Raw genomic sequence first — 15,479 nt, forward strand, 5'->3', positions numbered from 1 at the left:
GCGAGACTTTACGATTTTCACGATTGTATTATTTTTTCGAATACACAAACAAAAATTTATCGTCGGCGTGAAAAACAAGGTTAGGGTCGAGTAACCGGAACCAACCATTTTTTTAGGCCTTACCAGCCGATCTAAAGTTTACATTCATGAATTATATGAATCATGAACAGTATCAATATAAAACGTTGCTCTTTCCATCAAACCATACGTCTGTAGAGTACAATCCACCTTATATGATTATAGTAAAGAGCCACCAAGGACAAAACACCAACGCTTTTTGATGTACCACCTTTAGCCTAAGGTCATCATACACAGACTGTTTACATATTAGCGCGTAATTCCTTAATTTTAATCAATTACAAAGCATAGCAGTGACGATTACTGCTAAAGCCTTGTGACTCGAATTAACGTAAATAACATAAGGTGATGTCTACCTAATACAAATCCTGCTTGTGATCAGGTGGGCGCTACCCGCCCAATTAGATCCCTAGAGTAGTTGATGAAACGTTCTGATAGTCCCTGAAAACAAGGTGATTCCATAATCTGCGTATTAGGTCAATGACCCTGAAGACATACGCAGATATAATGTGTTTGGCAAGACTAATGGCCTACTTAGTCAAGAGCGTGATTTCCACCTCTTTACAAACACAACATTTGTACTTCATTGCAAATATTTGACCATCATATTTTATTTCCTTACACTAGTTGTAAACTTACAACCCAATATGTCACAGCACAGAGTAAAGGTTTGTCTCTGTACAAGAGGATACAGCCAACACTCTTCAAAGCTGCTATAGTTGTTACTACAAACAGTTCCTCAACACCAAACACTTCATAGAAAAAATGGCGAGGTCAATATTCGTAGAGTGCCTAAATATAAGACATAAAATATTACAACAACCTCGATATAGAAGTAGGTTCAAATCTCTTGAGTATTTCGTATCAGTACCAGGCGGTTTTAAAGCTCAACTTCCTCGCGCGGACCTGGAGATGTTTCCACAGTTACAAAACATATTGATCGCCATTTGGTACATAAACATTGTTCCAATACAGGGAGATTTAAACATGGATTTTAGTGAATACAGTATGTTAGTCCACCATCTTACAAGATCAAAACATATTTCAATATTTTACAAAAGTAATAGGCAATCTGGCCTTATAGAGAAATCACGATTATGATACAACATAAAACAAATGTTGTTGAGATATGCCTCCTAATACCCTGTCCAGCGTCTTGTATCATTCCAATCAACTCATCAATTCCACTATTATCTTTTTCTGTGGGCGAATATTTTCGATCCAGAAATGGAATAACAAATTGTAGATCTTTAGATAAACCTTATATGGTTGAACTAATGCATTTAGAAAAACGTTATGAGCAATGTTGTAACATTTTATGACAGTACGATTTTATCCATAAATGTATCGTAAAAGTGAAAGATATCAAACGCATTACAACTAACGGCAATCATAAAGCCATAAGTAAGAGGAGTCCATTCTGAGAGTGTTTCTATAAAATTTCACGCTAGATTTATTAATATTCCACCCTTTCTTATGAAAGGTCATAGTGTTAAAATGATTATTAGACTGCTCAAAGGTAATCTTTGTCTTAAAGGCAAGACTTGCAAATCATAATGGCACCAAGGATTAGAGTGGTTGTGCCTTTGACAGGATTTATAACATGTTTTAGAGTAATGTGTAGTCTATATTTTATATTTTATTCCCTGTTTTCGACTTAAGTTTACATATTAGAAAAAAAAAAATATATATATATATATATATATATATATATATATGATATTATACCATGCACGATCCATTCAGGACTAAAAATATGGAACATATACTCTGGTCGTCCTACGTCACGACAACGCGTGTCTACGTCACTTGTAATGGTGAGCTCGAAATATGAGTCAAAACGTTCAAATTGACCATTACTTTCCCTGATTTTTCTTTTATATTACTGGCGCTAGTATAATTATGATATTCTCCAATATTCTTCTTCATTCAGCCGGAAAATACTCGTCTAGCGACTCGTAGTGACATGCTCTTTAGGTTACTCGTATTTTCCTTGGCTGAACGAAGAAAAATACTGGAGAATAACATTTAAATACATACAAAAACTTACTTTGAAACAAATCAGGGTTGATAGGGCATGGAAGAGGGAATTAAGCAGACACATTGATAAGAAAGACTACATTGTATATTATATATGTAAATTATTTAGTGTTTTTTCGAAGTTGTCACTTCTATATATTTTCCAAAATTAAGCATGTGAACAACTACCATGATTCCTCCTGATTTACGATTTTCTAGTTTGTATCGCATTCGACCATCTTGCTGGAAGATTTTCCTTTAATGAATGGCTCGTAAATGTGTCAAGACTGTGTCAAACGAATCGACAATTGATGTATATTTATACAGAAATGTGCGTTTCTGAACGTTTACATTTCTACTGAGGTACATAGCTATCATTCGAATGACCGTATTTAAACAAATACTGACGGAAATAGCCTAGGATAAAACATTGGGAATGTGCTACGTTTTTATTTATGTCTTAAAAATTCTCTAGACTGTCTTGCTTATTCTAATACTTCCTACTGTCTGTGAAATTATATATTGGTGGATATGTACTGTTTCATTAAAATAACTTTCATAAACATATCTTCGTGGGATGTTACTCTAGACAACACGAGCTAGCAAATGGTATACTGCCAAATACTTTAGTAAGAAGTTCTCTGTTTTAGATATTCTCTTTTCCGCACTGTCTGTCTACCAGCACACCTTTTTTGTCCCACTATGTCTCTTGTTGCATGTGTCTGTCTTTATTTCTCTAAATGGTATTTCGGTCTGTTTGTCCTCTTTCTCCCTGACCCTTTATGTGTGTGTGTGTGTGTGTGTGTCTGTCTGTCTGTCTGTCTGTCTGTCTGTCTGTCTGTCTGTCTGTCTGTCTGTCTGTCTGTCTGTCTGTCTGTCTGTCTGTCTGTCTGTCTGTCTGTCTGTCTGTCTGTCTCTCTCTCTCTCTCTCTCTCTCTCTCTCTCTCTCTCTCTCTCTCTCTCTCTCTCTCTCTCTCTCTCTCTCTCTCTCTCTCTCTCGTCGATGACCGATGAAGAAAAAATAATCGAACCGAACATCTCAAAATGACAAACTGCTTTCAGCTTCCGCAATTACGATAAGATGCAAAGATTGTATATGTTCTATAATGATAAATTGAAAAATGACATCGTATTTTCAGGAAAGTAATTTGAGTAATACGTTTTCCTCCCAACCTTTCTGACATTTAGACGTGTTTCCGAAAAATTATAATGTGGAAATTTCCTGTTGGCAGTGAGTTATCGGATTATTACCACAATGGTAATATCATCACAGGAAAACCGTATTCATGCCCAACATTTAGCTATTGGGAAAGACATTTTAGAATTCATGTCATCAACCAATTTCGTATCAATTAATCAAATATTGCACAGAGAGAGAGAGAGAGAGAGAGAGAGAGAGAGAGAGAGAGAGAGAGAGAGAGAGAGAGAGAGAGAGAGAGAGAGAGAGAGAGAGAGAGAGAGAGAGAGAGAGAGAGAGAGAGAGAGAGAGAGAGAGAGGAGAGAGGGAGGGAGGGAGGGAGGGAGGGAGGGAGGGAGGGAGGGAGGGAGGGAGGGAGAGAGAGAGAGAGAGAGAGAGAGAGAGAGAGAGAGAGAGAGAGAGAGAGAGAGAGAGAGAGAGAGAGAGAGAGAGAGAGAGAATATCTAATACTTATATTTTCTTTCGTGGAATTAGATCACTTGTTATCATACTGACGCTTTAAGCAGCAAACCATTCGCTAGCTCATGCTGTCTAGAACATGCAAAATTCAAACATCCCTCGAAGAATATGTTCGTGTTATTAATATTAATGAAACATCACATGTCCATCCATGTATAAATTCACTGACAGTCAGTAGTATATGAGAATAAATGGGACAAGATAATTTTGAACTCACCTCAATGGTATCCGACATTAAATGATTAATAGGCTAACGATGGTCTTCATTTTGTGAAAAACTATAAGGTTCGGTGTGGGCGCTGTGATTTTTGTGCGAATGTTTTCTCAGTTATAATTATTCGTAAAACATAAAATATAGTTGGTATGGCCTAATGGGAGAATGATCCCCAACTGATACGCTATAATGCAATGTCGTGAACCTAATCCTTTGATAACGTATGAAACCAGTCCTCACTCCACAATTTGCAAATCTACGGAAACCCCCATATGATTGTACCGTGTCTGCGTTGTGCTAATCCTGGGAAGGCTGTGGCAAACCAACGAACGTCAGGTGAAATTGTTTTTTTTCCTTTTATTTTATTATATGAAAGTAGGGTGCTTCGAAAAAGCTGACATACTACTTGTGGTCGTATGCAATCTGTCAAATATCATTTTGATGGGGGAAATGATTTCTGTTGAATCGAAGTATTTTGTTTGCTTTTGCAGATTGATTTATAGCTGTCTGTTACACAAGATGACAGTCGGTTCTCTTGATTGTGTAAAGACCCCGCTAAAATCTGGAGTTACATTTTAGGTTAGACATACTATATATGATGAATGGAAAGGGCTCAAATTCTTTGATGGTATATTTTGTCGCATGCGACTGAAATATTTTTAATCAAAATGGTAGCAGAGTTGAAGTGAACATAATCATTACATTATATGAGGCCGCGCTATTTTTTATTTGTCGTCTGCGTCTTGTGTCGCGGTAGATTTACGGCGACCGTCTCTTCGTTTCCTCTTTCTGTTCATGGTCTGCTGCTGCCGTTACATATATTTTCCTCTACTTCATCTCTGAGAGTATATCAGTCTTCCTCAGACACTCTCTTCAGTTTCAGACTAGTTCCTTCGCTTTGCTTGATTGTCTGTTGATTTCCCCGGTGGTGACTGTCTGGACAGGATGATAGTAACTCATTATCAGTCTTCTACAACTAACATGTATATGCAGAAACCCTTTTCTGCAACGACGTGACAAATTTAAAACAAGTCAAAAAAATTCACGAATTATTTCAAAATTTACATTTAACCGTGATTTCTAGCTTCATTATCTAGTGCCTTGTTCCAAAATTATGTAAACAGCCTCTGAAAAAATAAACAAATTTTGCTGCGCGAATGTTGGCGGGAAACTTCGAATGTCAGCGATATGTAAGATTAGTTAGATAGCATACATTTATTCATTCATTACCTGTTAACGCACATATTCTTGTAACAGTACCATTTTTGTCTCTAAAATCTATGCATTCATTTTATCACCTAAAAAGGAAGTACACCCAAGGGTATTCATTCAAAGCTGACTTTTACAATTACTTGACTAGGACAGAAGAAGTTAACACCTGAGCCCCACTAAATAACTGACAAACTCTGTTTATTTCGTATTCAATCAAAACAAAGAATGTGATGCCACATGGTCTGTGTATTTTGGGTAGATCTTTTAACATTTCTCGATGTTTGTAACGTCAAGTGATACTGAAATAAAACGAAAACTCGCATTTTCAGACTATCAGTACGAGCTTTGAACTATTTAAGACAGATTCAAACTAAAGTATTGTTGCGATATGTCGACAAGCTACTAAGTGGACATTCGTTCAATTGTACTCACAGAATTGTGATTTTTCTCATGATCTTGCACAGTTTATATTTTCGTGGACTTCCAGTGTTTATTACACGGATGTACCATCAGCACAACAAAGGCATTGCTATCACCCACTTGTGTGATCTACCTCATGAGACAGCAGTTGTTTTAATAGTGTGTATTCATCTTAGTAGACGAAAGGTCGGTTTCCACAGTAGCACTGAAATACATCACACTGTAATTCTCAAGGCGATATTCCGCCTACGGACGTAGTGTTCCTACATAAGTTTAAACATGCAGATGGGATAATTCTCGATACATTTTCGCGCTAAAATACCACTACGTTATTCATAGCCAAGGGTTTTATAGGCGACGTCCACATCATGTTCCCAAAGCGATACATTAAAATTGCTTAAAAGTGTAATTTGGAAGTTATAATTGTCTTGAATTAATGAATTATTCCTCCGTATTGTGATCGCAATGAATGAAATTCTCATTATCACATTGTTTTATTATAAATCCCTAAGTAGAATTGATAGATTATTTGACAGTTAGTCCTCAGGGTTTGGCGGGAAACTCGTCAGTCCCTAGGGTTTGGCGAGAAAGCATGCATGCTCCCGTGCTATCGCGCCTCTCTGGATAAATAGCCGAGAGATGATTTCATGCAGATCGTGTCAATAGTAACGCATTTATCATTGACAAAGCGCGGGAATAGTTGAGCAGACGACTCATTCGCCACAATTAACATCCGGGCAAGTTTTCAGAAGCTCATAAATCATGATTAGATAGTTGTATGTGATAGCTTGAGTTGAATTCTCGGTCCTTGTGTTGTTTTACCGCTAATCATTCACTACAATAGTAGACTGCTACATCCGACTCATCACTATCCGAACTAATCCATCAGCTTATTTATGGACTATTGGTGTTAACAAATCTTGTATTGCGACGAATTGCCCTGTAACAATGTCACCATTCTGAGCACCACTTATGAAATCTATGCCAAACAAAAACGTGGCAGATTTTTTTTTCATATTTTGAGTTCAATAGCAATAAAATTGTTCATGTCGGGTTTATTTTCTGTGTGTCTGCTCTTGTTTGTGTTCTCTACATGCCCCTCTCTATCTCTATCTCTCTCTCTCCCCTCCATCTGTAATTCTGTCTTTCTTTATTTCTGTCTACAGCTGTATCTCTCTCCCCCCCCTCTCTCTCTCTCTCTCCCTCCCTCCCTCCCTCCCTCCCTCCCTCCCTCTCTCTCTCTCTCTCTCTCTCTCTCTCTCTCTCTCTCTCTCTCTCTCTCTCTCTCTCTCTCTCTCTCTCTCTCTCTCTCTCTCTCTCTCTCTCTCTCTCTCTCTCTCTCTCTCTCTCGCATATCAATTATCTAGCTTGAGAACGAAAGATAGCCAGATTTTTGGAAATCTTTGAAACTGAATTTTGTGATTTTATGTTGTTGAGATCACCAAGTTTTCAATTGTGTTCCAAATGTAACATATCACTAAGGTAGTTTGTAACGGATATTTAGGAGAGAAATGACGATATATGACAAGGGCATGTTTATTTCGTTCATTAGGTTTTCAATGTGGGATTCGCATCGCACAATCTGTTATATATTTTCCAGTGTCTTGTGACGACACGATGGCTGTAACTGGCGGCTATTCTTTGTGTTCCTGTGTTTCTAACAAGAATGCCTGGTGTGTTAGCACTAGACTAGTGGAATGGATTATCGTCCTGTACTTGAACTCTTGGTTCAGAAATACCCAAAAATAGTCAACAGTTGGTTTACCGAAGCTGTGGACAAACGTCATGATCTATAGATAGGGGGTTTGGGCAGGAACAACAGCATAGCTCAATTTAGATTTCATCATTATTGCATTTACATATATCTTCGAATTGTTCGCATTGCGTTAGGCTTACACTGAAATGATTATGGCGATTCCGGTCTATTCTACGTCCACCTGCAGTTTTTGACATATTTTTGCATACACAACTAATTATAGATTTGTTGAAATTATAAATAGTTGAAAAACATAAACGGATCCTGACGTCTCAATCGTACATACGGTAGATGAATACTTATATATGAAATATTATAACAACAATATAAAGGCGCCATTTTGCTTTTATTTATCAATATGTCTAGTAGCAATCTTTCTGTTCATTTCCCAAATTAATTTTTTTGGCAATCTTATCAGTTTAATCACTATTTTGACATTAATATATCATGCAAATTAATTTAAAATCTACAATAAAGTTGAATTATGTGAAAAGGTTACAGAAAAATAAGAAAGTGGTCTGAATATTTTGGCGGGAAAAATTTCTTTGTACTGAAATGGCTAAATGATATAGTACTCTTTATGTACATTCTGAACCTAATGACGTGTTTCGGATATTGGGTAACATACGTCTGTAGACAAATTAAGTTACCATCCATTTTATTCGACTAACTACGTGAATCCATTCCACATGTCTTTCCGTTTATCCAACTTATCTAGAAATCGGCTTTTAGTCATTTTATCTTGCACCAAACAATTTCGTTGTGACGTCATAATGCCGCTGAAGAGAAATATGAGCTACAATTAATTTACGTTTGAGGATACTGTTCTAATTAGTGTTCTATTGATTATGAATTTTCGATGATTACTAGAGAGAAAATTGAGAGCCCCCACGTATCAACTATGTAGGTTTGAAAGCCATGGAAGCAATGGCTCCTTTGGAGAAGAGTTTATGTTTGGGGGTGAGGAGGGTTTGTTTAGGAATTAATAGGAGAGAGAATTTGTCATGGCAAGGTGAAACCAATTGGTTTAGCTGTAATCTAGGAATAATTGAACCGCGCAAGGCTGAGGAAGTGATAAGCTTAGATGCTCTGCAAAGGTTAAAACTGCAATAACTGAAAATCGAACGTTTTTGAAACCTTAACTTAATCATACTATCATGCAGGTGCACAATATTAATAATATCGAATCACCTTGTAGCTGTACACCTAGTAAATCCAGTCAAAGTGATTTTTGCGTCTGAACCCAAGCACCACCAATGAAATAGGATTATAATGTATTTCTGTACTACTTATAGATCCACAGACAGCCAGTTTATTTTAACAATTTTCAGTGAACATATTCTTAGGTGTCTGCTTGAAAAGATAATATTCCAATTACTGCTAATACAACTTTATCCCGTGGCCATATTACCTGCCAGCCCATATTTTCAATATTGGCAATATTGATGGTTTTGTGCTGCCAGTGTCGTAACAAGACCCTTTTCGATTTTATGTTTAAAAGTGATAACAGAACAGACGTCTCGAACGCTTGTACAGCTGTACATCAACGGCGTGCGAGTATATATAATATGGCATTGTATCTTTTGGCCTTAAAAACATCCAGAGTTACATCAGAAACACTTGCCAGACCTCAGCAGACGATTAAGGTTAAGAACCTCTTTTTGACCTCACACGTCACTTCCGTTTCCATTGAGATAAGTGTCATTGACATTGATAGCGTAATGTCAGCTATACATTATAAAATGTATAAAATGAACGTACTTTCACCATTATTTTACAGATCAACTCGTCCACGGAAACAGGTATACCGGTGTCGCAGAGAGACAGTTTTATCCAGTATGAGGGCATATTTGAGCGGGCACACAATGCCGTGGTCTCGGACAACAAATCTCGTCAGATAGAACGTGAGCTCGAAAGCAGCGATACCGAGGCGAGAGACACTGTGGAGGACGAGATTGGAGTACGAAGACTTGAACGTTGTTACTCCAGTGAATCACTTAGTTCGGATTCATCTATTGTGGACAACTTCTTAAATACGTAAGTCACGTTTGGTGGTGTTTTGTTATATCTTTTCAGCCCAGACGACACTAATGTTAATTCTACAACCTCTTCAGACGATAATAACTGATAAGAGATTTCCAATATAATTCTGAGTATAAAGACTATTTCCTTAAGAATTCTTGTATTAGGATTCTACAATGATTGGCAAAAGACTGTTTATCTTGAGATAAGGAAGTACAGAATTTGACATGGAATGGTAAAAGCAAATATTGTGCACCGAAAAAAGATAAATACCTGTAAAGTGAACGTTAGCTATTCAGTATCATTGAAAGTTCACAAAAAGCTTACAGAATCCTACTTTTAATGCATTCGGATTTCTTATCTAGTAGGCCCTAAAGCCTTAAAGTGCTTTATCTCCAGTGCCTGTTTTCGTACAAAGGAAACCACTCCTAGCCTAATTGCACGTTTTACTTATTTCTATTTACAAAGGCATGATTCGTATGTTCATTTGTTCTTGATGGCTTAGTTTGTAAATGTCTGTAAAATGTTAAGTGTTTGGAGTTTTTTATCATTTTAAATGTCAATGGTTGTTAGATACACGTCAGCATGAAGTGATTTTTGTTTGTTTGTTTGTGTGTTTGTTTGTTTGTTTTTCTATGTATTCGTTCGTCCGTCCGTCTGTCTGTCTGTCTGTCTGTCTGTCTCTGTCTGTCACTGTATGTTTTGTTTGTTTGTTTGTTTGTATGTATGTATGTATGTATGTATGTATGTATGTATGTATGTATGTATGTATGTATGTATGTATGTATGTATGTTAGTTAGTTTGTTTGTTTGTTTGTTTGTGTGTTTGTTTGTTTGTTGACAAACAAGATCGATTACTATGTAAACTCTTTAATACTAATCCAAAGTTCTTATCACAATATTCAAATTGTCGTTTTTGAATGATCTCATTCGTAAGTCATGTAAGTTCTGCTTAAGTTTTGAGCTATGTTTGAGCACCCCTAGTTCCTGGATATGTAGCGTGGGACCCCGCGATGCGTGCGTCTGAAATCCGACGACTGTCGTATTTAAACCTATAGTCTATTACACTAGCTTTGAAATGTAATTCATATGTACCATTAGTATGATTATTATCAATTATATGTTTCACTTTATAGGACAAATTCAAATATAAAAACATAAAGCAGGAACCATCTGTGTGATAATTGTTTACGCATGCGTAATTCTTATATTGCTTAAATCATGATGATGCTGAATGTTTTTTACACGGTATCACCTATACTGTTACGGTTGTAATGACAGCAATACATTTCTCTTTAATGAACGCACAGTTAGTACATGTGCCTGGCTGTACTCTGCTCGTAAGCAGGGGATTAAGGAGATACGTTAGCCATGTGTAGAGGCAGTCATCTTACATTCGGCGATACAGGTACCTCTGAGTTTAGGACGGTTTACACGTAGAGAAGTACCGAGTCACGCTATTCCACGTCACACGCTGAACTAGTTCAACATGACTTCAGATATATTATATTGTGAGGTGTTAGGACAGTACAACGAGGATTTTAAGATGTATCCAAGTTTACACGAGCAAGATAATAATCTTACCCTTACCTTAGGTAGGATTTATATTTTTCTCGCGCGAGTGCGAAAGTAAACAATATCAATTTTCCCTGACTTAAGAGACATAATCCGAGCGGATCCGGATCCGAGTTGTTTTTCTTACTGTGTATGTATGTATGTGTGTGTGTGTGTGTGTGTGTGTGTGTGTGTGTGTGTTTGTGTGTGTTTGTTTGTTTGTTTGTTTGTTTGTTTTTCTATGCGCAAACATTTCCTTGTAACTTCAGCTGAGTGTAATTCATTTTCTAGCCTTATCCAACGATATGTCACTCCACAAATTCCCCTTTGAACTCCTTAAAACCTTTAGCGAAAGACAGCAGATAGATTTTTACATCTAAGTAGAATTGCATATATAGCCAAAATGGTCGAAATGTTACAGTGGTTGACTCAGACGCTTAAACTTAAAGCTGCTGGGTTGAGTCTTGCCGTTTCTTTCTAATTGGCTTCAGTCCTTGGGCAAGAATTTGAACCACGATTGTACCCAGTCAGACCAGCTGTAAGGTCTTCACGTACTAGGACAGGTGTTGCTTTTAAAAGCTTTGATCCTATGCGCTTACAAAGGCTGCAGGGGATTGTTTACATGCTCCTCAGGAGGTTGAGGCCTCAGAAGTTATGTGTCATTGATCATTGATAATAATTGTACAGTGCTATGATCACGACAATGTGGAGGCGTTATAAATGTAATTACATGTATATCATGAACCATATAGACATATTTATTTATTTTTTATTTCAGAATGGGACAAATTGAAATAGTTTTGGATTATAATAGTGAACATTCGCGTCTTACAATTACATTGGTGCAGGCAAGAGATCTCCGACCTATCGAGGAGGCCATTGGTTCTATGGATACTTATGTTAAACTTTTTCTTCTTCCTGATAATGAACCAAGAGTTCAGTCTAAGGTAAGTTACACAAAATTGTTTCACAGCTGGATATGTTAGGTTATACAATTAGTAATTAATTGTGTGCCTCTGATTTCGGATTATCTGTATTCCGAGTACCTACTTTCCGCCTTTATTATTTTGAGTACAGAGATGAGGAAACCAAGCCGTGAACAGCTATTGAGGTTACTTTCTAACGGGGGAGGCTACACAGTACAGTATAACACCCACCTGTATAACACAATTATACTCTGATCATTGCCTCCATTCTCCTTCGGAACACATTTGAAGAATGAATAAATGAATGAATGTGGACATTTAATGACTTAATAACTGCTTGGAAAAGCATCAAATAAAATGTCATGTAGTATGGTGATTAAAACAGTAGGTGTGTACCCCCGGGGCTTGGGTTTCAAAAGCGCGATAAACCAACCGTGAAGACTGCATTCATGAGAGTTCATGAGAGACGGCGTTGTTTCTAAATGTCAACGGGGAATCGCACCCACTTGTATTGTCTTAATATCCTGAGCGATTGGTGGAGGAAGGCATTACTTACGACTCTTTATATTAAGATACAAATTACCGATGTATGCCAGAAAATGGTTTGTTGCGCGTCTTTTTCCACATTATCTTGCAGCGTGACTAGCGACTCTAGCTACTCTAAGTCTGACGTCATCACTACAATTCGCCATGGGGACCAGTGTCCCTGAAAATACCACTCCAGACTTTTACTATGAAAGCTTTTTCCTAATCCTCTTGAACTAATAAAAGAAACTTAAGGAATCGCCATCTTGCTAACCAGAAAACGACAAATATCTTATATTTTCTCACAGAATTAACTCAGTATATATCAGCGGCATTAATACATGGCAACCCAGAATTGTGTTTTCATTTTCAGTGAGAGTTGAAGATTTCTTGTACCAGTGACAACAACAATTTAAGATATTTAATTCCAAAATACGTACATTATCAAACCAGAATGTTCCATTTTAGCATAATATACATAACTTTTCAAAAAATACATCATATGTAGTCTGTAAATAATCTTGAATTACAAATTTGATTTAGCTTAATTAATAAAGTAGCTCTCTTTGTTGAGTTCCATGTGTTTCCTTTAAACTTAACTACTTGACATATTGAAAGTCAATTGTTGAATAACACTCGATCAACGTTTTAGAGTGTGTTTTTAAACGTCATTTTTGCCTGAAAACAGATGTTATGATATCCGTTGCCATGGCTGCGTCTCTTTTTCCTCATCTTCACATGTGTACTTGAGTATTAACCAAACTCCAGTGATATTGTTGAATATGAATTGAGTCGAATCGATTCTGAAAAGAGAAATACAATCATGTGTACACCCAATCACATTACATAAATTCAATTACGGTGATATTGTTCTGTCAGAAAAATTACCTTACCGTATTGGAATAGCCATGAAATTCATCTTACCTAGTTTTTGATGGATCAAAATAAACAATTAAATCTATAAGCGTGTTTTACTTCTACAAGGCCAGGATGATGCTCAGGAATTCTAATAAGCTTTTCGATCAATAAATATATTCATTTTATTCCATAACAGCGAGTTTAGAATAGGAATTGGAAATCAAAGCTGTTCCCTTCAGTGAGAAATTAATCTAAAAAACAGAAACAAATGAAACAATTGAAAAATAGAAAATGGAAAAATGGAAAAATAATTCACGCGCGTTTTGATGTCTAACAACTTCTTTTTAACCTCGTCTTGGTCTTTCCAAAGACCTTTAATCCTGTTTGTTTAATCACTCTTCACCATGTTACTCCATTCTTGGTCTCTTGTAAGACCTTCCATCATGGATCTCTTGTAAGACCTTCCATCATGGATCTCTTGTAAGACCTTCATCCATATATATAACGATCTGCTAACCCGGTTGATCCTGCCTTTGCCTTAAAACCTTCCACCCTGTATGTAATTAACTTTTACTCCTGCCTAGGTCTTTAAGATGACATTCAATCCTGTCCACAACAATTTGGCCGTACTGTTGTCGTACATCTCTCTATCTATTTCGTAAAACATTCAAACTTTTAATCCCGTTACTCCTGTCTAGGGCTCTTTGTAAAACTTTTAATCTTGTATATATCGAGCAGTAATCCGAATTTGTTAATCATATTATCCATGTCTATATGTTTCGTAACACATTCACCCCCATACATAACAAACATGTAATAATCCTGTTACTCCTATCTAGGCCTGTTTGTAAAACTTTTAATCCTGTATTTAACAAATTGCTAATCCTTTTATTCCTATCTATTTGGTTAAAAATACATTGATTCCTGCATATAATAAACTTGTAACCTGTTAGTCCTAAGTTTGTTTGTAAAATTTTCATCTTGTATATAACGAACTGCTAATCCTAAACTGTTAATCATGTTATCCCTGTTTGTCTAGTTCGTAAGAGCTTCAATCCTTCATATAACAAACTACTAATCATGTTATTCCTGTCTAGGTCTTTCGTAAGAGCTTCAATCCTGTGTATAACGAACGTTTCGTACTAGAAGTGCCTCAACAGGAGCTTGAACATAGGGCCTTACAACTAGGGGTTTACTATTACGACAAATATTCACGACATGAAGCGATTGGAGAAGCTGAGATGAAGCTTGGAGATGTTGACTTGATTCCTGGACCTTTCAGCACCTGGTTGAATCTTGTAGATGTTAATGATGTATGTATTGGTAATATCTTAAATTAAGACTTAAGATAACTCTCTGAATATTAGTTGGAGATACGTGACAGGTGATTGTTGTTGTTGTTGTTGTTGTTGTTGTTGTTGTTGTTGTTGTTGTTGTTGTCGTCGTTGTTATTGTCATTGTTGTTGTTGTTGCCGTTGGTTTTGTTGTTTTTGTTGTTGTAATGTTACCATCGACATCACCCAATTTAACTCGTCAACATGCTCAATATTTCTCTCACATTGTTTTTTCAGAAACCTCAGGACCTCGGTGACGTAATGTTTTCCTTAAGTTACCTCCCCACAGCCGAGAGACTGACTGTCGTTGTCGTCAAAGCCCGGAACCTAAAATGGCTGGAAGACAAAAAATCAGCGGGTATGTACAAACAAACCACTCTTATGGAACAGTCACAGTTCAGATAATAATTGCCCGACTAAACGCATCACTAAACACTTTCAAAGTTTTGCCGATAACTGGCAACTTGATTAAACATTTCTCAACTAACTTTTAAAAAATGCAATCACGCCATTACGGAACTTTCTAACTGGATAGGCCATTATCAACTACATTTTACTTGTTGTTGTTGTTGTTGTTGTTGTTTTTGTTGTTGTTGTTGCTGTTATAATTACTGTTACACGGCTGTTAATGGGTGTATTAATAGTACCGTTCGAATCTATACAGTTGTATAAATGTCAGAAAATGCAAGCTGTCTGTAACATAGCTAGGGAAAAGAAATAATTGGAAGCACTCCTAAACTGGGCTGAAAAAGAAACCAATTTTTTAAAATACTTTATTCCGTATCACAACAACGAGCTAACATTATTTGTTTAAGAGGGGGGCGCCACTCCAGAAAATAAAGGTATTTTCACAAACATTGGGTTTTGGAGAATCATTTCCTGATTTCCAATATCACATATATTT

General features: G+C 36.7%; 1 protein-coding gene across 1 annotated transcript in view; it reads left to right on the plus strand.

The window, feature by feature from the left end:
* The window catches only part of LOC144453209 (synaptotagmin-12-like), a 33,820-nt gene that overhangs the window by 16,510 nt on the left and 1,831 nt on the right, over window positions 1–15,479 (plus strand). The window contains exons 3-6 of the mRNA XM_078144486.1: window positions 9,137–9,393; window positions 11,711–11,879; window positions 14,339–14,554; window positions 14,813–14,933. Of these exons, the coding sequence (XP_078000612.1) occupies window positions 9,137–9,393; window positions 11,711–11,879; window positions 14,339–14,554; window positions 14,813–14,933 (763 nt within the window). The remainder of the gene's footprint in view (window positions 1–9,136; window positions 9,394–11,710; window positions 11,880–14,338; window positions 14,555–14,812; window positions 14,934–15,479) is intronic.

This window comes from Glandiceps talaboti, chromosome 23 (assembly GCF_964340395.1).
Source record: "Glandiceps talaboti chromosome 23, keGlaTala1.1, whole genome shotgun sequence".
Classification (NCBI taxonomy): domain Eukaryota; kingdom Metazoa; phylum Hemichordata; class Enteropneusta; family Spengelidae; genus Glandiceps; species Glandiceps talaboti.